The sequence below is a fragment of the Hoplias malabaricus genome, chromosome 11 (genome assembly GCF_029633855.1).
Source record: "Hoplias malabaricus isolate fHopMal1 chromosome 11, fHopMal1.hap1, whole genome shotgun sequence".
Lineage (NCBI taxonomy): Eukaryota > Metazoa > Chordata > Actinopteri > Characiformes > Erythrinidae > Hoplias > Hoplias malabaricus.
Window position 1 is genome coordinate 37907624 of NC_089810.1, and position 25495 is coordinate 37933118.

Here is a 25495-nt window from a genome sequence, read left to right on the forward strand (position 1 = left end):
TCATGACAATAGCCTAGCAATAAGCTAAACTCAAATTTAGAGGTACCGTTATTTTTTTAAATGTGATCGAAGTCGAACTCGAATTCATCCGACACTATAAACCTCCGTAATGCAGCTACGTAGCCGAGTATAATCTGAGACACCGAGTTTAGCGAGTCAAGCTAACGTTAACTAACACCAACTAAAACAGGCGAAGTGAGTGTCCTTACCCTGTTTACCTCCATGTTACAGAGGCTCTTGAACACCTTTCGTTGGTGTCCTTACATGCCCATATTGTTGGAAAAGCGCCAGTGAAATGAGCTACAGATAACGGAGTGAGCGCATGGTCTTTTCCAAAGTGCCCGTTTAAAGTTGACAAATTTAGTCCATTTTCTGGATATTTTGGGATCTTTGGGCCATTTGTTCACAGATGTCCCACTGTACATTGAATGATTGCAGCCAAAAACAACACACCTCTTCGTCATTTTGCATTAAATTAAGTGCAACTTCTAGAGTTGTTGTCCACCATCTACGTCACAGGCAAGACGCTTAATAAACACAAGTTAGGAACTCAAATTCCACTGTATTTATTTGTTTGACACTTTCATAGAGCTGCTGCTTAGCCTTTAAAATATCTTGGTGTGGACATTGGCCCTGCAATACTACTAAATCATAATAAATCAAAATTCCTCACAGGTCAAAAGCCCCAGGTCACACTTTCCCTCTCTTGTACATTATTCAAATGAACAGCCATGATTCAGACTCTGCTCTAATTATACAACTATATGTAATCTTGCTGACAATATTATATGAACTGCAATATAAGATAAAAATGTCTCCTGTAATTATATCGGAGTTCATTGTATACATTTTACTCGTGTTCTGTGATCAGAAATAAATCAGAAGTGCAGCCTCAAACCTGTCAACACAAGAATCTAAATGAAATGTAAATGCAATGAGCTGCACAACTATTCAAAGAATGCAATGAATGATGTAATTACTTGTAAATTATTATGCTATTTAAACAGAATGTATGACAAAGAGACAATAACGCCTTAAGGGATGTCTTTAGCTTTCTAATTAAATTCCTCTATGCAAATATGATAATAGCATGCTAATAAATACATTCTCAGCAGTGACACTTCTGAACTGACTCAGTTTTTGCCTTGAGTGGTGCGGGAGGAAGAGAAGATGAAAGAAAGTCAGCAGATAAAAGGGAGCAGAAATATGCCGAACAGCAGGGGTGTGATGCTCACACAGTTCAACACTGCAACACACTCTACTCAACTCAGGAAGGGTAATTAACTGATGAATTACACCAGGGAAGAAAATATTACACCCAGACTAAAGGTGGATTTACACTGCGTGATAACTGTCAGAAAAAACTGCAGATGTTCAATACAGATGGTGATTGAGAGTATAGTGAGGTGTGCTTCTAGAGAACAGACCTGGAGTCAGAAATTTTGGTCCATATTTTTACCTTAAAAAGATACAGTCTTAGAAGAAAAAGGTAAGGTACAGATACATGACTGTCAGCAAAAATACAAACAGTGTAAATCTACCTTTAAAAGGTAACACAGAGGTCCAGTTGTGTTCCCTAAAAGTGCATTATATTCTCTTCCCCAGAAGAGGTCCATCCATCCATCCATCCATTCTCTGTAAGTGCTTATCCAATTCAGGGTCGCAGTGGGTCCAGAGTCCATTGGTCCATTCCTACTTGGAATCATTGAGAGCAAGGCAGGAATACACCCTGGAGGGGCGCCAGTCCTTCACAGGGCAACACACACACTCACACATTCACTCACACACTCACACCTACAGACACCTACCAACGTGTGTTTTTGGACTGTGGGAGGAAACCGGAGCACCTGGAGGAAACCCACGCAGACACAGGGAGAACACACCACACTCCTCACAGACAGTCACCCGGAGGAAACCCATGCAGACACAGGGAGAACACACCACACCGCTAACAGAAAGTCACCCGGAGGAAACCCACGCAGACACAGGGAGAACACACCACACTCCTGACAGACAGACACCCAGAGGAAACCCACGCAGACACAGGGAGAACACACCACACCGCTAACAGACAGTCACCCGGAGGAAACCCACGCAGACACATGGAGAACACACCACATTACTGACAGACAGACACCCGGAGGAAACCCACACAGACACTCATTGAAGGTGAGGCATGTGCAAGAGACAGAGAGAGATAAGACAGGTGGGACTAAAGACCTCCTGGACTAAAAACAGGCTTTTTACAGGTTGAAGGGAAATCCCATAATTGTTCAACATTCCTGCATAACTAGGATGTGATGGGATTTGAAATGCTCCATTCTAGAGAACATTTCAGTCAATTGCTCACAGTGTTGGTGACAGGAACCAGACATCTAAAGTTTTTATGACACAAAATAGGTATGAATATACGGTTTGACGTCCGGGATATTTCTGCTATATATTTGAAAGAGGGTTTTACTTAAAACAAACAAAAAAAAAACCTATCGACACGATCAGTATTTCATATTTTCACTGTAAGAATATATAATTTTGTTGTTCAAACAATAACTAAGCCATTGCTAATGTCTACTCAGTGTAATTAGTGATTTATCAGGTAAACACAGCTGTTATTACTTAATTCATTCATTATCTGTAACCCTTATCCAGTTCAGGGTCGCGGTGGGTCCAGAGCCTACCTGGAATCATTGGGCGCAAGGTGGGAATACACCCTGGAGGGGGCGCCAGTCCTTCACAGGGCAACACACACACACTCACACCTACGAACACTTTTGAGTCGCCAATCCACCTACCAACATGTGTTTTTGGACTGTGGGAGGAAACTGGAGCACCCGGAGAAAACCCATGCAAACACAGGGAGAACACATATCTTTAGTAGCACTACAAGGAAAAGTTTGATAAGTTCAGATCTATAAAAATATGGTAAATTTTAAATGGACCATTGTTTATATTAGTAAACAAAGGCCTACAGTGTTACAATTTGTATCAGTGTTATCTAAAATTAAGCCTATAGTTTCTTTATTTAGTACAGGAAGCTTATGGCAACCAATTAGTGTCATACAGATAGCCTATAAATAATCACAATTGAAGTGGTCAGAATCTCAAAAAGAACTGATTATGATTTATGCTGCAGCGTGACATACTCATCCATTAATTTATTTTTTTTAGAATTAGAGGTTCAGGGTTTAAGCTGTACACATTAATTTTTTTACTTCATAAATTCCAGTAAACCAACCTGCTTTCAGCACCCGGTTTGACGCAAAGCAGTTCAGCAGTTACTTGGCTCAAATGTAATGGTTTTGGCAAAATACTCATCAGTGTATAGTGTACAGATCTGAAAATGTGCTTAGAGAACAGAACTAAATTTGCAGAATTTACTGACCACTAGAACATGCCGTGAAATGCCAGAATGGTTCAGAGATCAGTGGGTTCCTACTGAACTGAAAAAGAATGTGTAGCATTCTTGAGTGCATTATTAAAAAGTGTGATGTTGTGTGAATCACTGATTTACTAAAAAGAAGTTTCAGCAGCATTAACTGATGTGAGATTAGCTGATGTTCACAGTATTACTCTTTTATTCCTACAAGACTTGTGTGTATGAAATGTATGTGTGTGTGTACGAACAGAGTTAACCTTAGTTTAATTTTGTAGGACTGTCGGTAATGCAGTTAACCGTCTCCTGAATTTGGAGACATTTCCACCTTAAGTGATCCAAAACCGCAAAAATGTGTCAAGATTACACACGTATGGAGCAGTCACCCCCCCCAACAGTGTTTGGAAACTCTAATAGGCGTCTTGCCTGTGACGTAGATGGTGGACAACAACTCTAGAATCTGCACTTAATTTAATGCACAATGAGGAAAAGGTGTGTTGTTTTTGGCTGCAATCATTCAATGTACAGTGGGACATCTGTGAACAAATGGCCCAAAGATCCCAAAATATCCAGAAAATTGACTAAATTTGTCAACTTTAAACGGGCACTTTGGAAAGGACCATGCGCTCACTCCGTTATCTGTAGCTCATTTCACTGGCGCTTTTCCAACAATATGGGCATGTAAGGACACCAACGAAAGGTGTTCAAGAGCCTCTGTAACATGGAGGTAAACAGGGTAAGGACACTCACTTCGCCTGTTTTAGTTGGTGTTAGTTAACGTTAGCTTGACTCGCTAAACTCGGTGTCTCAGATTATACTCGGCTACGTAGCTGCATTACGGAGGTTTATAGTGTCAGATGAATTCGAGTTCGACTTCGATCACATTTAAAAAAATAACGGTACCTCTAAATTTGAGTTTAGCTTATTGCTAGGCTATTGTCATGAATAATGTTGGTTATTTAGCTAGATACTGTCATAACAGTCAGTCATAACGGTGTTTTACCGCGGCGTTGTACAGCTGTTGTCCACCAGTGACGTCACGGTTGCGTTCAAGAATTTCCGTAGTAAGCTCGGGTTTTTCTGTCAGTTTAATAAAATTGTCTATTTTCATTTTAATTCATACTTATATCTGTCAGTCACTAAAACTATGTCAAATATTCATGGAGGTCCATTAAGTGGTGCTTAGCCTTCAAATGCAACATCTGTTTGTGTCCGATAGTGAAGTCTTTTTGTTGTTAACTGCTGCCTTCCTGTTAAAGTGTTATTTTCATATTGTTCTAAGGCATCCTTCAGCACAAGGAAAAGTGCATAAATAAATGTGACAATGATCATGATCAAAACATATGCTTGAATATTATTAATGTATACATTAATAATGTCTGTCCCATCTCTAATGTGTAGTCAAGGAGTAAGATAAAGTGAACATGAGAAGCCTCTGGCACACTATGAATAGAAAAAAAAACTTGAATGGATTTGAATTCAGGAACATGATACTCTTCACAGCAGGCTGTCTGTGACAGAGTGGGACAACTTGCCAAAACTGTTCAAATCTGCTCAAAGCATCAGCAAGGAGTCAGTGATTTTACTCAGTTCAAACACAGCAGATCCACTGAAACACCAACATAAATACTTCCAAAAGCAAAGCTAAAGTAAATCAAGATACTGGATTGTAATGAGTTGTATGGGATTTTTAAATCATTGACATTCTTTAATTCTTTAAAAATAGTTTTGTTCCAACAGCAACAATATTTTATACATTTATAATAATGGAAATTATGTGCCTAACTAAATTAACGCTGTTAAAATGTATCGATTGGAAAGAATTGGTACGAAAAAAATGCATTAAAAGTTAAGATCTCAGTGAAATACCCCTGAATGTCTGGCAGTCGTTATTAAGCTAAGGCAGAAGCATTATCCCCAAACATGTAATTTGACTGAACAAGAGACATTTCTTATACACAGTGTATAAATGACACACAGTATAATGGCACTGGGATATTTAACCCTACATGTACCACTCTGCTTTACAGGTGTGTTCTATTAAGAGTTAATGAAACAGTATCACACCAGAGGGGCTCTGCTGCATCAGCCACCTTGGGTGTGGGTAGAGGCAAAAAATATTCAAAATCATAATCTCTTTTTATTACTGATAAATAATAAACGACACTAGTAAATCTGTTTCAGGTGGGACCTATTAGCACAGGTGTGATTCAGCACTTGCCCTGCAGCCTTGTGCCTATGACAAAATCACAGCAGTGTTAATATTCGTGGTAGCAGTTCTCCCTCGCTTATGAAATTGCATGAACATAGATTTATACACTTTAAACAAATATGGCTTTTTTTTTTTTTTTACAAATAATGAAAGAAAAACCCAATATATAAGGTTTGGTTTTGGCAGCAAGTATATGTTTTAAAGTCCTAAAAAAGTCTTTCTTTTCTCTTTTCCCATTAAAGTATTACGGGAACTTTGTACTGACAGCCTTCATTTGACCTAAAGTTTACACACATTTCCAGTAGCATCTGAAGCAAATGTAAGTTTTCAATGACTTGTAAAAAGTCAGATTTAAAAGGGAGTTTCTAAATAATAGATTGGTTGATCATTCAGAGAGTTTTGACGGTTTATATTAGAGAAACAGACCTACCGCTCCAATACACAGGGGTGAGAAATTTTTTAAAACTGTTGTTACACTGTCTCAGGAATCTGGCAGCATATTAATCCACTCTTCATGTAATAACTATGTAATGTAGCATTTAGAGGTTAACGTCTGGTTGCTATTACCACCAGTGATGAAACCTCACTCTGACGGTTTCTTTAGAACAAAGCATTTCACACCAACCCACTCTAACTGACTTTGTTTACATCCTAGGCATTTTATTATGCAGAAATTCTGGAAAATTGGTGGAGTTCCCCTTTAAGGCATGTAGCTGGAGCCCAGGCTGGAGGAGGCAGGGCTACAATGATTTCTATAGGCAAGTGGCCAGCGCCTCGATTGGAGCAAATGGGAACAAAAGCAGCTCTGAGCAACAACACACACTTTATCTAACACAACAAAGCAGTCTACGTCTTATTTGAATATAACAACTACTCCAAAAGCAAATCACAAGCTCAAATCACCGAAACTTTCCCTAAAGATGAAATGACACAAATCTGAGTGATGGCTGATGTAACTAGACTGAGTGTGTATGGGTTTATGAGCCATGTGATTAAACCTGATAATATGTGAGCTGTAGTCGTGATTTTAAGCCATTCTTGGGTGTGTATGTTCAATCTTTTTCCCTGGCCTTGGTTTATCCTCCCCCACAGAGCAAGTGACAAGCTCTCTTCTCTCCTCCTCAACTTGGACCTGTTTATTCCCTCCTGTTTTTGTCTGCGCCTGGCATTTTGTAAGCCATAAAGCACAGTGTCACATTTATTTCACATTCAATGAAACTGTGAGCCCCCTATCTATTGTATTTTTCATGGATATTCTTATGGGGTTCTGTATCCAAGTTAGTGTTGTTCCTTTGTACTGAAATCTTACATATTTCTCATCAAATACACGGAACAGATGTTCTAAATGGAACCTGGTTTTGCCATATTTCTAAAATCATAAATTGTCACATAAAAAAAGGGAGAAAATACTTTCTGCTGTACCATCCTGCCTGTGGAGTCCTCCATTTGCAAAATGGACGCTGGTTCAAAGACACTGCTTTTTTATACATTAAACATATATTTACCTCACATAGGTTTTACTTCTCCCATTAAACATGAAGCCATGTCAAACGAAAACAAGGTGTGGTATCTAAATAAGAAAAGATATGAGGTGAAAGGCACAGGGTCTGTTACAAGACTACCTAGTTATATATATATGTTAATCATAACCTGAATCCCATGAACACAACAGTGGCACACAACCACATATAAACCTAAATTTGGAACAATAACGTATAGAAACTGAAACAGGAATGTGGTTAAATATGAGATGAGACTGGAACTGACCTATTCCAATTCTCGGGTCCACCTTAAACGGTGCAGCAGTTGAATTCTGACACCATTTAAGGTGGAACAGAAGATTCTAATAATAAGAACGTTCAGAAACAGAATGTATCTGACGTTGTCATTTAAGGTGGAATTGGGAAAAAGATTAAGAAGAAGGTGTGTATAAATTATGGACATTAAGATATGTAAAATGGAATGTGAAGTGGAAAATGGTGATAACAAATTGACCCCGTACAAATTACGGACATTAAGAGACAAAAAAATGCAAGTGCTGTATCATTTAAGGTGGAATGGAAAAACTGAGTAAGTGTCAGCATCGAGAGAAACAGCACACACCATGGTGAAAGGGAAATTTGAATCAAATGTTAGCGAAGCGAACTCCAGCTTGGATCCTTACCCGAAATCATCGTCCATGGATTTGAAGTAAAATTTGTAATTGGGTTTATTGAGGACATGTTTAAAGTCGGCTAAAGTGACCCTCTCCGCTGGGATGGGGAGTTTAACAAGGTAAGGAGTCTCCTGGTCGTCGAGATGGTAAATAATCTTGGTTTCCCCCATTGCGGGCCGCTGGCCGGGTGCATCCAACCCCGAGACCGGCCAGCAGCGCCTCTTCTCCGTCTATAGACTCCGCGCCGCCCCGCTGTAGCTCCGGAGCCAAACACGTCCGGGAAAAAAACACTGAACTCTGCGAAAATCAGTGGGATATTATGCCTACACCTAAGAACGATGCTCAAACGAGGTCAAATTGTATTTTATCCTGGTTCTCGTTGATTTACACCTTCAAAAATCTGACCCGAGTGAAGTTCCCATTCTCCGCTGCACTCACAGCTCACAGCGGACTGAAGCCCAACGGCTTTTCTACTCAGTCCCTTCAATAACCGCTGGAGAACAAACAGCCTTCAAACAGCGCCACAACGGCGACTCTGCGGTACTGCAGCTAAACACAGCAGGACATAGGGGCCATAGACTACATACTGTTTAGGACAGGAGCAGGAACAAGAAAAATGTGGGGTATGGGCTTTTTATTTATATACCTCTGACTGTAGTGAAAGGAACATAGCAATTAAAGTGCCCATATATCTCATTAATTATTTCTTGTGGGCCCTTTTCCTTTTTAGTTCCTTTGGGTAATGTTATAGGAACATATTGGTTAAAGGGCCCATATCACCAATCTTGTCTGGAACATTTTAGTAACATGTTGCAACTATAGTGTGTGCATGGGTCAACGTTTAACAGTAGTGTACCAAAAAAGGGAATATTAACAGTCTATACTCATTAGATAAAGATTTAAATTAGATTCTGGAACATTTATAATGAAGATTTAATTGTATTTTAAAAAAAATAACAAACACAAATGGACATACATTGGGTTAATCAGGGCCTTTGAGTGGTTCGTTATGTTTCTATATAAGTGCTTCCATCTAGTGGACAAAATGTGTCTTGGCCATCCTGTATAAGTCCACCAGTTTCATCCAAAACTTACTTTAAACGTCTGTAAACTGTCATTTTAGAGACATAATGATATTATAATCCTATATTCCTAAACAAAAGGCATGTGGTGATATATCAGTCATGAACAAGCACCAGAAATGTGCATTCTGATGTCTTTTATTCTCTGTGAAAGGGAAAATTAAGCAGTCTTTAGCTGAGTAAGGCCACCAACACATTCATTCACAATAAGACACCCATATCAATTTTACTCATTACACACAAACCCACTGCTTTAAACTTTTATTGCATTTGTTCTTTACTTTCCTCCTCCGCTGATATTAAAGGGGAATAGATTTCACTAACAAAAATACAAAGGCATTTTGGGGACAAAGGCAAATTGTGATGTCTCCATTATATTTAAAGGGATGGCTCAATGTGAAAAAACATTAAAAATGAAGAGCACCAATTAGAAATATATAAATTACATCATGCAAACTAGATGCTTGTAGTTTACAGTTAGGCATATTAGCAAGTTTGGTCAGTTAATTTGTTTTAAAACAAAAGAAGTTGTAAATTCAGAACTCTACCACATTTAAAGGCCCATATTCCATCATTTTCTTCAATTTTTTTTCCCACTTATGACCTTTCTGTTGCTTTAAGCAACAAAACTAATGCTTCATTTCATTCAAACCTCTCCTTTTCACTTATAAATTCACTGACTGCATTCAAATAGCAGCCCAGGATGAAAGACTCCTTTTAACTTCAGCTAACTTTATTTTCCATATAAAAAATCTATGAACAGCTGATACAAACTGTTGATGTACTGCATCAAACTACATTTAAAAAAGGCCACGAGAATTTGTCAATATATGGGCCCTTTGAATTTAGAAGTTTTTTCCTATTCATATCTCAAAGAGATAAAAACGAGTTTATAATATTTTTGTGCGTGACATTAATTTCTCAAGAAGACTCAAATTAGAAGATTTACATATGGCTTAAAAAGGAAGCGGCTGTATGTTTGGGTAGCTGCTTTAAAGTGCTACACAGTGTTAAAGCTTTCAAAGGCATCACAGTCGCTCTCATTTCACCGCTAATGCACCCAAGTGAGCCAACACTAGGAAAATACAGAAAAGACACGACTGGGATAAAACATCCAGGTCCAGGAAATGAAAAACTAGACCTCATTGATTTCACACCCAGAGTCTCTTGAATGTGTGTAAACTGCAATAACGATGATGCCTTGAACATTTCGTTAAATCTTGTGGATATATTAACATTTATATCATTCTGAGACTGTAAAAATATTATAAAGATATTTCATTTTTTATAGACATTATTTACTAGTGTTATGTATGATTATCTTTACTGGCAAATATTTTTGTTTCAATCTGCCAATATAAATACATAATTACACCTATTACATATTAGGGTGACCAGATCTGAGATGGTGAAAAAGAGGACACGTTTTGGGGGGGTGAGCTCTCGCGAGAACTTACATTTACGTTTCGGCATAGCTGCTCGAGATGAGGGTGGGTACATGAGCTTTGCCTGAGGTAAACAAGGACTACTGACGTGCAGACTGACCAATTAAATGTTTACAGAGAAGGTTATCGACCAATAACGATAGCGCCAGTCAGACCGTCCAATCAGAGGATTTTATGCTACTTCACCACGCCCCCTTCTCACTCAAGCGAACCAATCGGAGTAGGGGAGGGCGGGACTAGTTTGTGAAGGAAACTTCTCGAAGTTCTATATAAGCTCTAGAAAAACAAAATGTCGGGCGTTTGTGAAATTCCGGCCGGACATTTTTTTAAGTGTAAAAATGAGGATATGTCCGAGTAAAAGAGGACGTCTGGTCACCCTATATACTCTTGCATTCATTCATTCATTGTCTGTAACCGATTATTCAGTTCATGGCTACAGTGAGTCTCTTTGTAAGGTGACATATACACACATTCACTCACACCTATGGACACTTTTGTGTAGCCAATACTTCTACTTAAGTCTGTTTCTGGTCCCTGGGAGCACCCGGAGGAAGCCCATGCAGACATGGGGTGAACACACCAAACTCCTCACAGACAGTCACCCAGAACAGGGCTTATGAACCCACACACACACTTAGCACTGCTTAATAATGTCTAGAAAAAAAAACTTAAATGAAAAATATAAGATCTATCAACTAGATTTAAGCTGCTTTCACTTGCCAAGTCATTGTCGGCAGCGTAGAACTTCATACAGTGTTAATTTTTCCACTTAGCTTAAGCTTCATAAGGATGATTTAAATTCAGTGGTCGCTCCTCTGGGACGAGAGAGCACTGAGAATCCTCTGCTTTAATGAAGGAGGAGCAGGACATTAATCATTCTCAGTCCTTTAGCGGTCACATCATGACTAGAGGGCAACTGTATTTGTGAGTAATTCTTGGTGCAAAACACATTAAAACACGTGCAAAATCAAGAGTGTAAACACAACCAGTCACTCTGGACATACATTAAGGCACAGTACCGTACAAAAGTCAGAGGCCATCCTTTATACATGTACATGCTATTGAAAACAGCAATTATGTGCTTGCTAGTAGGTTTTCAAAGGAAAACTGCCTGTTCTAGGGGTACAACTAAAAAATGCAAAACCTGTGTTTATTTTGCTGCTTGGTGTTGCCAGCTTTCACATTTCAGAGACAGCTGAATATCAAGCTCCACTCTGCTTTAGACCCACAGGTGTCCTTAACTTCACTGTGATACGACAATCAACAACCAGGAGTTTGGAAAGATGTGGAGTTGTCAAAATGCTTTTAATGAGAAAAGAAATTAGATTTCAAATGGCAAATTAAACAAAACATCTGTCTGGTGTTCGTTCTAAGAGCCATTCAACAGCTCAGACTTCAATGTCCCAGTTTATTTGTTTTCTTTTTCCACTGGCTGAAAAATGAATAACTATAATTAAATGTTTGATGAGGGAAAAAAAAAAAAAAACTCATGAAGAGTGGCCCCTAACTTTTGCACGGTACTGTAGAACTGATGGACAGATGGCAAATTTGATCCCATCCACCCACAAACACACACTTGGATAATAGCATATGATCCAACATAAACATGACCATTGATGTCTGTCCAGCACTTCATTCAACAAACCTGAGCAGCTTGAGTAAACTCAATTAAATACAGAATCCCAGTGTTGGAGAACACAGACACACACACATACACATACACAAAGCATGTCTCCTATCCTGTTCCCAGGGGCCAGATGTCCTTTTAACAAAGTTATACATCTTGGAATATATTTTTTTGGTGCTGAACTGTTACCAAACCAGGGTATGCCTGCTCTAATACGATCCCTATTAAAAAAAGAAGCCCCAAATTTCTAGCCCAAAGCAATTCCACGTTTTGTGAAGACAGACCTTAAAGTAGGTTAATGCAGGTTCTGCTAGCTAACAATATTATTTCTCTATCCTTGTTTTGCTTGTGTTTTATAAGACATTGTAAGACTAGAGGAATTTAGGGGCATTTAGAGGAGGCCTGTCCTTTTTTAACAAGTTGTTCACGGGTGTGTATTATAGTTAGAAGTCAGACTCACTTCAAGTTCTGTAAAGTTCCTCCTCATCTCATTTGTGCCTACTAGTTCACGTTTTGTTATCCTTCATATCTCTGTGCTGTTCTCCATAGCAGGTGTGTGTGGGTGTGTGTGTGTTCAGGCTGAGACATTGACATCTCGGAGGGGCATTGCTCCACTGGGTGGTGGATCTGAGGGTGCATCGAGCATGGAAGGCTCAGCAGCGGTGTTGGACTGACTGCTGTGGAACAGAATCTGCTGCAGGGTTTTTCGTAGGTTCGGATGTAAACGATTCTGAGTCTGATAGAAAACCTCCACTGCAAAGCATTTCAACACCCCACCACACAGATCTTCATACAGTGGCACCGTGTACATACGGGATGTCTGCACAAAAGAGAAATAGAACAAAACATTTATTGTTGTCATTGTGCTGCAAAAAAGGAACCTTTTTAAAAGTCACATTTGGGGCTTCTGAGGAAAACTGCCTTAGTGCTTATTATTGAAGGTCAAAAGACTAAGTGACTAAAGTCTAAGAGAGTAGAACTGGCTTCACTCTCTGTAACGAGAGTACGATGGCCATCCATCCATCATCTCCTCTCAGTACAAAGTGCAATGCTAGCTAATGCTGAAGTCATTTAGATACTATAACAGAATTGGGCGGTTAATATTCTCTTCCGAGTGTGTTCACTCATTCATTCACTGCCTGTAAGCGCTCAAAGGGTCGAGGTTGGTCCAGAGCCACTATTCAGAATCATTGGGAACACATCCTGGAGGGGGCGCCAGTCCTTCACAGGGCGACTCACTCACAACTACAGACACCTTTGGTTGCCAATCCACCAACCGACGTGTGTTTTTGGACCGTGGGAGGAAAACCCATGCGGAGAACACACCAAACTCCTCACAGACAGTGAACCGGAGCAGGAGTTGAACCCACAACCTCCAGGTCCCTGGAGCTGTGTGACTGCGACACTAACCTGCTGCGCCACCGAGCCGCCCTCCAACTGTGTTCAGGTGTCCAAAATTATTTGTTGCCAGTAATATGTACAGTGGTGATATGACGCTGAACGCTGGTTTTTCCAAATATATTCTCTGCTTGTACAAAGAAGCTAGAGAAAGGGTTAAAACAGGGTTAAAACAATATGGACAGTGGGTGGAAAGCTTTTCCCTCTGAAGTAGAAACACAAGTAAAATTCTGACAAATCAGAAGGAATGCTGGAACACCTGCCAGATGGTGTTTCTGACTTTCAGATGGAGCATACGTGTAAAGCATTGGAGTGCAGTGTCTTCTGGGGAATCAGAGACTGCACTGGAACACTGAATTTCTTCAGAAAACAGGAATACATGGTGACTGCTAATCTTCAGCATGATTTAATTTTAGACAGATTTTTTTTCTTACTTGTAGAAGCAGGGAAATCGCATAAAAATACAGATTCTACACTTCCAGTTCTACACACATTCAAAGCTATACCAGTTAGAGTTGGATTTACTCACATGTTTCTGGAGAAAGCTGCGGACTCGATGCAAATCTGGATAAAAGCCGTTTCTCACCACAATCTGCAGCCAGCGGATCCTCACCTCTGCATTCATCTCATCCATCAGTGCAGAGTAACAGCTGGACAGCAGACTCATCACATCTGCAAACACAAACAGAACACTGCTCTCAGAACCGAGGAATGTTACAGGGCAGGACCGACACTGACCCAATCGTTTACAAACAAACACGGGTTCCCGAAAGAGAACAATAGAGCCACGTAACCTCCACGCACACTTCCAAGAACCCGGAGACACCATTTTCCAATGCAAAATGTACAGCATCTTTGGATGTACTGCACAAAACGTTTGATGCATTTTTAGGTACTTATAACACATACCCACTAATCAAATACTCTCCACAACCAACAGTGAGTTGTGGAATGGGTAGCATCACTGCCCCTGGGTCCTGGGTCTGAGAGATCAAAACCCACCTCGGGTTATTATTTGTAAGGGGTTGGGTGTGTTCTCGCCAGGTCTGCATTGTTTTCCTCCCACAGTACATTCAAAAATAGTAGATATCCAAAAATATCCATTGGTGTGAATGCGAGTGTGTGATGCCCTGTGGTGGATTGATGCTGCGTACAGGGTGTGTTCCTGCTTTCTGCCCAGTGATTCCAAGTGGGTACGGGACCCACCATGACCCTGAACAGGGTGAAGCGGTGGCAGAAAAGGAATGAGCTTTCTGTGGACATTTACGAAAATGAAATTCTTCAAATGTCTGGTTCCTATCATTACCACCGTAAACAATTCTGACCCTGTAACCTTCTAAACTCGCAGCTTTTCTAAAGGGGCACTTCACACCAATCCACTTTGGATGACTTTGCATGTCAGTGACTTAAATATGCAAAAATGGATGGAATTTCCCTTTCCGCTGTAAATATAAATGATATATTGTTCAAAGTTGGCATTAGTTTTCAGCAACTGTCTACTGGCCATGTTCTGTTGCATCAAATACACAAAAATGATAGTTTGCTGTAACCAGGGGTATGATAGATACTGTGGGTAAATGAAATACTAAATACTAATATAAACCACATGCTATAAATCAGATATTGTAGGAGTCTGAATACATTTAAACATTTAAGTTAGGTATTTTCAGGCATTAGTTAATTGGGAAAATGCACTGTATCTAAAGTTTCATCATTCATTCATTATCTGTAATCCTTATCCAGTTCAGGGTCACGGTGGGTCCAGAGACTACCTGGCGCAAGGTGGGAACACACCCTGGAGGGGGTGCCAGTCCTTCACAGGGCAACACAGACAAACACATTCACTCACACTCGCACCTTTGAGTCGCCAATCCACCTACCTGTTTTTGGACTGTGGGAGGAAACCGGAGCACCCGGAGGAAACCCACACAGACACAGAGAGAACACACCACACTCCTCACAGACAGTCACCCGGAGGAAACCCACGCAGACACAGGGAGAACAAACCACACTCCTCACAGACAGTCACCCGGAGTGGGAATCAAACCCACAAACTCCAGGCCCCTGGAGCTGTGTGACTGTGACACTACCTGCTACGCCACCGTACCGCCCTGTATCTAAAGTTATTTTTCCTAATGTGGTGTTTTTCTCCAGGTATTTAGGCTTTCCACAGGCTTGAGAACCCATAACCTAGACTAGTGTAGAGAGGTGTTTGTCAACCTTGTGGCAGTGGAGAGCGGTCCAACAGTCGGTCCAGAAAAAGGACAATCTGGAAGGTGCTCCAGTTGGAGATGTCCAAGTTTGCAATAGCCTCCGAGTCTGGGCTCTCCTCGGCCCAGAAGTCACAAAGCTGCTGTACTGGACCTGTCAGAACCACGCCAGCGGAAAGATCGGGCTCACAGAGCGGTGGTCCGCATTCATTTAACCAGCGTTCAAACTCCAGACCTGATCCGGAAAGGGGTGAGGAGGGAGAGGGTGAGAGAAAATGACAGACAGAGAGGGGCAAAGGGGAAGAGTTACATTTCCATTTGCTTAACTTCCATGACTCATGCTGCTAATGTTACTCTGAAGCCTCACTGGTTGTTATGGCTGGCACCCCAGGACAATTCCACAGTGCACACAGAGGAATGCAGATTGTGTGTGTGTCTGAGCACGCATGCATGTGTGTGTGTGTGTGTGTGTGTGTGTCTGAGCAAGTGTGTGAGTGCGTGTGTGTGTGTCTGAGTGCATGCGCGTGCGTGTGTGTCTGAGTGAGTGCGTGTGTGTCTGAGTGAGTGCGCGTGTCTGAGTGCGTGCGCGTGTGGCTGAGTGCGTGCGCGTGTGGCTGAGTGCGTGCGCGTGCGTGTGTGTCTGAGTGAGTGCGTGTGTGTGTGTCTGAGTGTGTGCGTGTGTGTGTTTGAGCGCGCGAGTGTGTGTGTGTCTGAGCGAGCGAGTGTGTGTGTATGTGTGTCTGAGCGAGCGAGTGTGTGTCTGAGCATGTGTGTGTGTGTGTGTCTGAATGTGTCCAAGCGTGTGTTTTTTACTGAGAGAAAAAGGATTAACATATACCCACAATATACTCCTGACAATGGTGAGAATAAATTAGAGGAACTATACACATTATAAATTATAATTACACTGCAAATTGACCAGATAAAATGAACAATTACTCCATAGCCTACTTTTAAATTTCACAATAAAACCCTCCATGCAGAGGCCCTTCATATATACTTTTATATACACAAGTTTATACATATAGTAACATGTTGTTGTTGTTGGAACAAAACAGCATCTCTAAAAAATTATTGTTTTCCATTGGTCTGTTTGTCACAAATATGACACAGAGTAAACTGCAATTAATATATAAAAATTATTTAAATAGCATTTTAAAAAATAGATACAATGTGTGTGTGTGTGTGTGTGTGTGTGGGAGGCTCACCTTCTCGTTGCGCTACACAACTCTCCTTCAGCTCAGGGAAGAAACCCAAGAAGAAATCGAGCAGATCCTGAGCCACTACACTGCTGAATCTGAACTGCTCAATGTAGGCCTGCGGAGAGGACATAGTTAATAAGCTTAGCGTGTGTGTCAATGTGTTCTACCTGGTAAACATTTAAACATTTATTCATTCATGTTAAGCCCAAAGCAAATCAAATCTAAGCAAAACAAACTGCATTGTAGTCCGTTAAGGAAAGACTTTATGCAACATACAGCGGGTCCCACCCATGGGGGCTGCCATGCTTAAAATAGCTTTACGCATCCTGACCACTAGGTGTCATTATAATGGTTGTTTTGTGTAATAACAACTATATCTCATAGAAAATCCCTTACCAGCTATAGCAGAATCACCCAGTTTCTTGGCAGTGTAACTTACGTGTGACAATGTTTACTATCTAAATAAATCTATTAATACTGTAATAGGCAAAATGATGTCATATTTAAAAAAAAAAGGTTATTTCAGAGAAAAGGACTTATTTAAACACACAATTAAAACCTTCTTAAAGTGTTGACAGAGAATTCTACGTTTATAGCTTACCTTAAGGAACATGTCGAACTTCTTGATGTTTCCACACAGCTGAGAAAGATATGAGACAAAACAGAAACCTTTCTCATAGGTGAACAGGTTCATCAGACTACTAGGGTTAACACCTGCAGGCAGAGGAAAATAACACATGTATAAACACATTAAAGAAAATAAACACAATTCAAATCACATTTACAGTTTTTTTACAGAACGTTTGAAATTATTTATGTCTATAAATATAAAGAAAGACAAGTTTCCAAAAATTAGACCCCCCCAAAACTAACAGTAATAGTAATTACTTCTCTGGAAACATCCAGCTGGTGTTGCTCTTACACTGTTACATTAATTACTGCATGTGAGCAAATATCTTTAATTGAATGCATCTTTATTTTATTTTGTCCAAAAAATGAGGACATTCAACTTAAAAATGAATGTGAAGAAGCAAACATTTGCCAGCCACCTATATCCTAATATTCATATGTCATCCTGGTCATAGCTGTGCTGTCTGTTTGTTTTAGAGCAATTCTGCATGTCTGTGGTGAAAACACCTTGGTCAAACTTGGCCTGCAGCTTGCTCACTGGGTTATTATCTCCTAACAGACGCATCTGTCTGTGCAGAGCATCCAGGCGAAACACTGTCTCCAAACAGGTGAGGGCCTCCCCTTTAAAAGAGAGAGAGAGAATAAAAACATGTTAAGGAGCATTAATGTTTAGAGGAGTTTATATACATTGCCCATTTACACTGGTGTTACTACACTTTTGTACATCATACATTTACATTTTATGCAGTTACTTAGCCTTATCTATTCATTCATTATCTGTAACCCTTATCCAGTTCAGGGTCGCGGTGGGTCCAGAGCCTACCTGGAATCATTGGGCGCAAGGCGGGAATACACCCTGGAGGGGGCGCCAGTCCTTCACAGGGCAACACAGACACACACACACATTCACTCACACCTATGGACACTTTTTGAGTCGCCAATCCACCTGCCAACGTGTGTTTTTGGACTGTGGGAGGAAACCAGAGCACCCGGAGGAAACCCACGCAGACACAGGGAGAACACACCACACACCTCACAGACAGTCACCCGGAGGAAACCCACGCAGCCACAGAGAGAACACACCACACTCCTCACAGACAGTCACCCGGAGGAAACCCACGCAGCCACAGTGAGAACACACCACACTCCTCACAGACAGTCACCCGGAGGAAACCCACGCGGACCCAGGGAGAACACACCACACTCCTCACAGACAGTCACCCGGAGCGGGAATCGAACCCACAACCTCCAGGCCCCTGGAGCTGTGTGACTGCAACACTACCTGCTGCGCCACCGTGCCGCCCTCTTATCTATTCAGCAATTACATAATATCTATATGGGTTTCCTGTGTATATTTATCAGTGTTATGGCATGCATTAAAACAAATACCTCATGCACCGTTGGGAATCATTGTTCATTCCTGACTGTTGTCTAATAATAAATTTAGCGTTAGCATAAGGTGATTAACAATTAAGAATGATTCAAACCTTATTTACCATAAATAAACTAGAAAATTATAGAAATCTCTAAGTAGAATTTAATTTATTGTAGTGCAGTATAAACCAATTATTCATTAATTGTCTGTAAATGCTTATCCAGTTCAGGGTCGCGGTGGACCCGGAACCTACCCTGATTCACTGGGCGCAAGGCTAAACCAATTATTGTTATTATAAGTATTATTGCTACTGTATGTGTTTCTGTGTATTTTCTGCCTTAACAATGATGTATACCTGTGTGCAAATTTGTGTGTGTATATGTTTGTGTGTGTGTGTGTGTGTGTGTGAGTGTGTGTGTACCATAGGCCTCTGTAGTGATGCGTCTCTGTGCATAGGTGGCCAGTCCCTCACTGAGCCACATCTCCTCCCAGGTGGCATTAGTTACAGCATTTCCAAACCAGCCATGAGCGATCTCATGGATCACGTCAATCAGGAGGAACTCCTGACTCTCTAGGATGGATGAGATGATGAAGGTCATACAGGGGTTCTCCATCGCTACAATGGGGAAGGAGGGTGGCAGGAACACAATATCATATCTACAGGATGGAGAAATAAAAGCCATAATACAACTGATAAGCAAACTCTTAAAGTCAACCAGAGTACCCAAGAGTTTAATACACTCAAAAGTATTTAATATCAATGTAATCTGCTTGTGTTGTATCAGAATCATTATTAGCAGAGTTTGGCAATATGGCAAAATCACACCGCATGATATATCACAAAATACATCACAACATTTAACATCCGGAAAACCATACTGTGACACTTTTGCATAATTTATCACAATAGTAATAGGTATTGTCAAAATCTTCAGCCCTATCGTTTACTTATGGTGCTTTTCCACTGCATGGTACCTGCTCTACTCGCTTGGTCCTTGATTGCTTTTCCATTAGAAAGCCCACACAATGGCGAGCTTTAGAAACCACAACAACGGCAGCTGTAACGTTGTGTTGCTGTTGTTGTTTGGGACTGAACACAGCCCCACGCCCCAGTTCAGACAGATCTGCAGAGATTTTCTGTTCCTGTTGCGCCATCCAGCTCGTGCTATATTCTTTCATCAGCCACCAATACAAGGAACATTTGAACTTCTTCAAAACCTCTGCATTTTGCCATGTAGACAAGCCTCTCAGGCCAATCAGGGCTCTGTAATATTTACACGTCACGTTTAGTCCCTACTGGGTTCGCTTGGAACCAGGCTCAAGCTGTCGGGGACCAGGTACCAGTTTTGCAGACGAGCAAATAGGTATCATTCAGTGAAATAGCACCATTAACGTTAACCGGGACATTTTCTTTTTATATTTGGCAGAATTGCTTCTCACTTGCAGCTCATTGAAACAAGTAGAGAAATTTGTGGAGAGTTGAAGTTTGTGTTTAAGAGGCAAGGAATATTATCAGAATTTGAATTTGCTTATTTACTGGACGAGTTCTTTCCTCCTTTTTGCAACTGAAACTTACAGAAAAATGACTGAATATGTTTATACAGAACATAAATTTAAGGAATTACATTCATTCATTCATTATCTGTAACCCTTATCCAGTTCAGGGTCGCGGTGGGTCCAGAGCCTACCTAGGCGCACAGGGCAACACACACACATTCACTCACACACTCACACCTACGGACACTTTTGAGTCGCCAATTCACCTACCAACGTGTGTTTTCCTGGGAGGAAACCAGAGCACCCGGAGGAAACCCACACAGACACAGAGAGAACACACCACACTCCACACAGACAGTCACCTGGAGGAAACCCACGCAGACACAGGGAGAACACACCACACTCCTCACAGACAGTCACCCGGAGGAAACCCACGCAGACACAGAGAGAACACACCACACTCCTCACAGACAGTCACCGGGAGGAAACCCACACAGACACAGGGAGAACACACCACACTCCTCACAGACAGTCACCCGGAGGAAACCCACGCAGACACAGGGAGAACACAACACACTCCACACAGACAGTCACCTGGAGGAAACCCACACAGACACAGGGAGAACACACCACACTCCTCACAGACAGTCACCCGGAGGAAACCCATGCAGACACAGAGAGAACACACCACACTCCTCACAGACAGTCACCAGGAGCGGGAATCGAACCCACAACCTGTGGAGCTGTGTGACTGCGACACTATCTGCTGCGCCACTGTGTCACATTAAGGAATTACATATTCTGAATTTACATATGAAGAATGAGGTCTGTAGTACTGCAAAATGTCAGTGTAAACCTAGAGTTCTACTAAGTGTTAAATCCATTAATGAAATTAAGAATCAGTTACATTCTATCACCCCATATTAATCATTACATGAAGGAAATATGATGAGATGAACACTGACCTCCCCCATACATAAGGTCCAAAAAGCTCCTCAGCCATATTTAGACAGCGCTCAACGCTGCCCCCAAGTTTACTGACTGCACATGTCAAAATACAGCGCTCAGCCCACACACGACTCCTGGAACAATCGGGATTTAAGGAATAATTCAGAGAAAAATATATACTTCATAACATATATTACAATTAAAAATGTCATAAACATATTTAACTTGAACCTCTATTTTCAATGTTTTTAATTTTTGACATTATTTATAAGTTTGTGTTTTGTGTGTACTCTAGTTTATGGATACACACCTGGGTCCGATGTCAGCATGCTGCAGATCTCCAGCCACCAGTGCTACTAGGTACGCAGGAACAGGAAACTCCATTGAGAACTGAAAAACACGTTCCTGTTTAGAGTATACACTCCTGGAGGCACTCATCAGTACCGTCACGCCATCTGGAACCTGTCAGGAAACACACACATCATTCATTCATTCGTTCATTTATTCTTTTATTGTCTGTGAGCGCTAGTTCAGGGTCGCGGTGAGGCCAGAGCCTATCCTTCACAAGGCGACACACACTCACACATTCACTCACATCTACGGACACTTTTTTGAGTCGCCAATCCACCTATCAACGTGTGTTTATAGACTGTGGGAAGAAAGCAGAGCACCCGGAGGAAACCCACGCAGACACAGGGAGAACACACCACACTCCTCACAGACAGTCACCCGGAGGAAACCCAAGCGGACACAGAGAGAACACACCACACTCCTCACAGACAGTCACCCGGAGGAAACCCACGAGGACACAGGGAGAACACACCACACTCCTCACAGACAGTCACCCAGAGGGAACCCACGTGGACACAGAGAGAACACACCACACTCCTCACAGACAGTCACCCGGAGGAAACCCACGCAGACACAGGGAGAACACACCACACTCCTCACAGAGTCACCCGGAGGAAACCCACACAGACACAGAGAGAACACACCACACTCCTCACAGACAGTCACCCGGAGGAAACCCACGCAGACAAAGAGAGAACACACCACACTCCTCACAGACAGTCACCCGGAGGAAACCCACACAGACACAGAGAGAACACACCACACTCCTCACAGACAGTCACCCGGAGGAAACCCAGGGGTAGAACACACCCACACACATAATAATTATTATAATTAAATAAAAAACAAACAATTTATAACAACAACAACAATAATATATTTATGTACTATTTATAGATTAAACGTTTCACTCATAATTTGCCCCTGTTTCGACTGTCAGGTGTGTCTTGATGTCGTTAAACTAAATATCAAGGAAATTAACAGATCACAATTTTTCATTTTACAAAATTTCCCAACTTTTTTCCAGAAATTAGGTTTTTAAAAATACAAATATATATACAAACCCATACGCATACACGTATAAACAGAGTATAGCAGGAAGTGAGATAAAGGTATCAGCTCTTAGTGTGTTATTACGAGAAAACTAAGAAAGACTGAGTGAGAAGCTGAGTCAAAGAAACAAACATTCTTTGGTTCAATTAAATACAATAAATGTAACGAGGCATCAAATATTTTCACAATTAATCAGATTAGCATTATGATCAAGACTTGACTTTAGTTAGTGAGAGATACTTAAAGTTACTGAATGCTAAAGTATTGGTTTCTATTCACTTGTTGACTATATTATACACCTTTAATTATATAAGTGTTGTGGGAAAGGTTGAAGGTTATGGTTTAAGACATGGTGGGGAAAGGTGGGAAAAGGCAGGATGTGATTATTAGTGAGTTACTAAAATATTACTCATACTCACCCGGACAGTTGCTGAATAAGTGCTTTTCACAGCAGGCGTGTCAAAGCAGGGGAAAAAGGAGCGATTGCACACAGAATGACCCTGAGTGAAGACCAACGGTCGAGTCTGACCACACGTCAGCTCTGCGTCCAACCACCATATCTGAAACAGAGACCAGGAATATACTAAATTTGAACTGCACTGCAGCTCCTCATTCAACGTCCTCCTAAAATGAAGGGTATTGACAGTGAATTGAACCTCCCTTTCCTGCAGCAACAGCGTCTACTCTTCAGAGAGCCTAGATATATTATCTGATGGCATTCAGACGCATACAAATGAATGAGATCGGGTACTGATGCTAGATGATTGGTTCTGGATCCCAAATTCATTACTCCAGAGAATCCCAGTAGACGGGGCTTATACTCTATAACTGATGCCTAGGATTGGGAATGTGACTGTTATTTCCAAGTCATTCTATTGACATATTTAAGTATATATCTGAGAGCTTACAACGTACTTTGGTTTCGTTTCTCTGAGGGACTGTGCGGTATATAATGTGTTAATAATAAATCACAACACTGGCAATTATGAATGGAAGGATTTGTCTGTTTTGTTTTCTTTTAAAATATGTTGCTTTACCTCTTAACGCTTAGTGCATTTCTCATCCGGCCCTGAGACTGACCCTGAAACCGGGTCCGTTCCAGGAATGCGCTTGTTTCAAAACAAGGGACTGAGGCACCTGGTTCCCCGTACAGTTCTGAAAAGAACCTGTCAGTCCATGTGATTTACTTGCTGTTAAACCTGTCAGCCATCAGCAAACTCTTCGGCAAGGAACGGTGTGTACAAGACTGTACTTGACATGTGAATTGGCCTGAAAATGGCTGACTACAGTAAATGATTGGAAAAATGTCTTGAACAGTGAAATTTTACATCAAACCACTGTCAATAACTATATTTTTATCTTGGCATTTTTATCTGTGGCAAATAGGATCACGGTGAATCTAAATATTCTTGTCAGAGCCTGTGGTTGTTGATTTTGTAGATATAAATAAAGCAAATAAACTGTAACAGACTATAAATACGTATTTGCTGCTATAGCGGATGCTACTTTAAATCAACCAGTTATATCAGTTGACCAAGGGCATCCAAAACAGGAGATAAATCATGGCATTGCTTAACAATACCCATGTGGTGTGCTGTTATTAATAGAAGGTATTAATAACAGGTATTAAAGTGAGCGTGTGAGACATAGGGCTGTTTTGCTGTGGCTCTCACCTCATGTTAGAGAGTGTGTGTGTGTGTGTCTTACCGCTGGTCCATCTGTTGTGGTAAATCGAATGGTGACCCTGATGGCCCGGTGTGGCCGGGTCATGGCGGCAGGGAGAGAGATGCCGAGGGAGGAACCGTAATCAGTGAAAGGTTCAAGCCGGTATGAGAGAGGAAGGAAATTATCTGAAGATCCCGCCGCTCCAGGCACTTTACAGTCAACGGAATGGATCATTAGAGAAGGGTGAGTGTCCAGTATTAAAGACTGGACCCCAGGCTGAATGGGCACGAGCTCCAGAACCTGCCAGCCAGTCATCCTCTTCAGGGCAAAGTTGATGTTCAGATCCAGGTGGAAATGCCTCAGTCTGAAGCTGTGGAAGTTAGAAGCAGAGGCAACATCCACTGGATGAAACTGGCCTAGAGCCCTGGGGGCTTCGGTGGGCTTTGTGGGCACAGTCAGCACCTTTCTACAGCAGCAGAGCGTGGGACGCTGGAGGTCAGCCATCTTGAGGCTGATTAGGGCCAACACGGGGTCAAGAATACAGTACCCAAAAACGTACAGGCTATTTTACCATTTTATCAAACACACTCACAAGACACCACTGGTTGTATATAAATAAAAATGGCTGTAATCACAAAGCAGACATAGTGACGACTGCTACCATTCTCCTCCACTGTAATCAAACATGAAAATCCAAATATCTCCACAATGGCCCATTCAGTCCAGAGCACTCTGACTTGGCTTATAGTTCAACCATTGAAATATTCAGCCATTGTAAAACAAAATGGCAGTTTAAATCTCCCATTCAATAAAAGAGTCATATTCTAACTCGCTGAAAAACGAATGTACAGAGCTAGATTTATCCTCAAGTCAAGACAAGCATCTACCTCTCCTTTAAATTCAAACTGGAAATAATTAGCGTCCACTTTCAGAGTCACAGTGGAGGGATTCCCACAGTCTTGTGGTGGTTCTGCTAAAATAAAAGCAGAAAAGATTCCAGAGCTAATCCACAGATATTCCAGAGCTTTCCCAGTAACCGTAAACACAGCAACACAAACACGACAACAAACTAACAAACAAAATCTACGTGAAATCCATCGGAGTGAGTCCCAAGGAGCTCAGCAGCAGTTGAACCTCCATTTAAAAACAGGGTGTACAAACTTACACTCGAGCTTAACGCGTTTCTAAACAGAAATCCCCCCCAGTGTGGTACAAAACTAAAGAAAATACAGAGGAAAAGTTCAAAAGCGAAATGAAAAAGCGTCTGTGTTA

The 25495-nt window shown here is 41.3% G+C and overlaps 2 protein-coding genes across 4 annotated transcripts in view; both read right to left on the reverse strand.

Moving 5' to 3' along the window:
• The window catches only part of LOC136709771 (segment polarity protein dishevelled homolog DVL-3), a 58406-nt gene extending 50224 nt beyond the window's left edge, over positions 1-8182 (reverse strand). The window contains exon 1 of the mRNA XM_066685263.1: positions 7750-8182. Within this exon, the coding sequence (XP_066541360.1) occupies positions 7750-7910 (161 nt within the window). The 5' untranslated portion in view covers positions 7911-8182. The remainder of the gene's footprint in view (positions 1-7749) is intronic.
• Positions 1-25495, reverse strand: part of rnpepl1 (arginyl aminopeptidase like 1) — a 47703-nt gene extending 22208 nt beyond the window's left edge. Inside the window, exons 1-11 of one of the 3 annotated variants that reach the window (XR_010804529.1) lie at positions 24266-25495; positions 22978-23118; positions 21465-21616; positions 21172-21288; positions 19131-19366; positions 17842-17955; positions 17306-17418; positions 16711-16819; positions 15513-15737; positions 13822-13964; positions 12355-12714 (exon numbers count right to left, since the gene is read on the reverse strand). Coding sequence is in view for 2 of the 3 variants with exons in the window: in XM_066685264.1 (XP_066541361.1) it covers positions 12469-12714; positions 13822-13964; positions 15513-15737; positions 16711-16819; positions 17306-17418; positions 17842-17955; positions 19131-19366; positions 21172-21288; positions 21465-21616; positions 22978-23118; positions 24266-24727 (2058 nt within the window). In the remaining variant the exon portion in view is untranslated. Of the gene's footprint in view, positions 1-8812; positions 12715-13821; positions 13965-15512; positions 15738-16710; positions 16820-17305; positions 17419-17841; positions 17956-19130; positions 19367-21171; positions 21289-21464; positions 21617-22977; positions 23119-24265 lie in introns of those variants that run through there. The other 2 variants (XM_066685266.1, XM_066685264.1) reach the window with 2 other exon arrangements.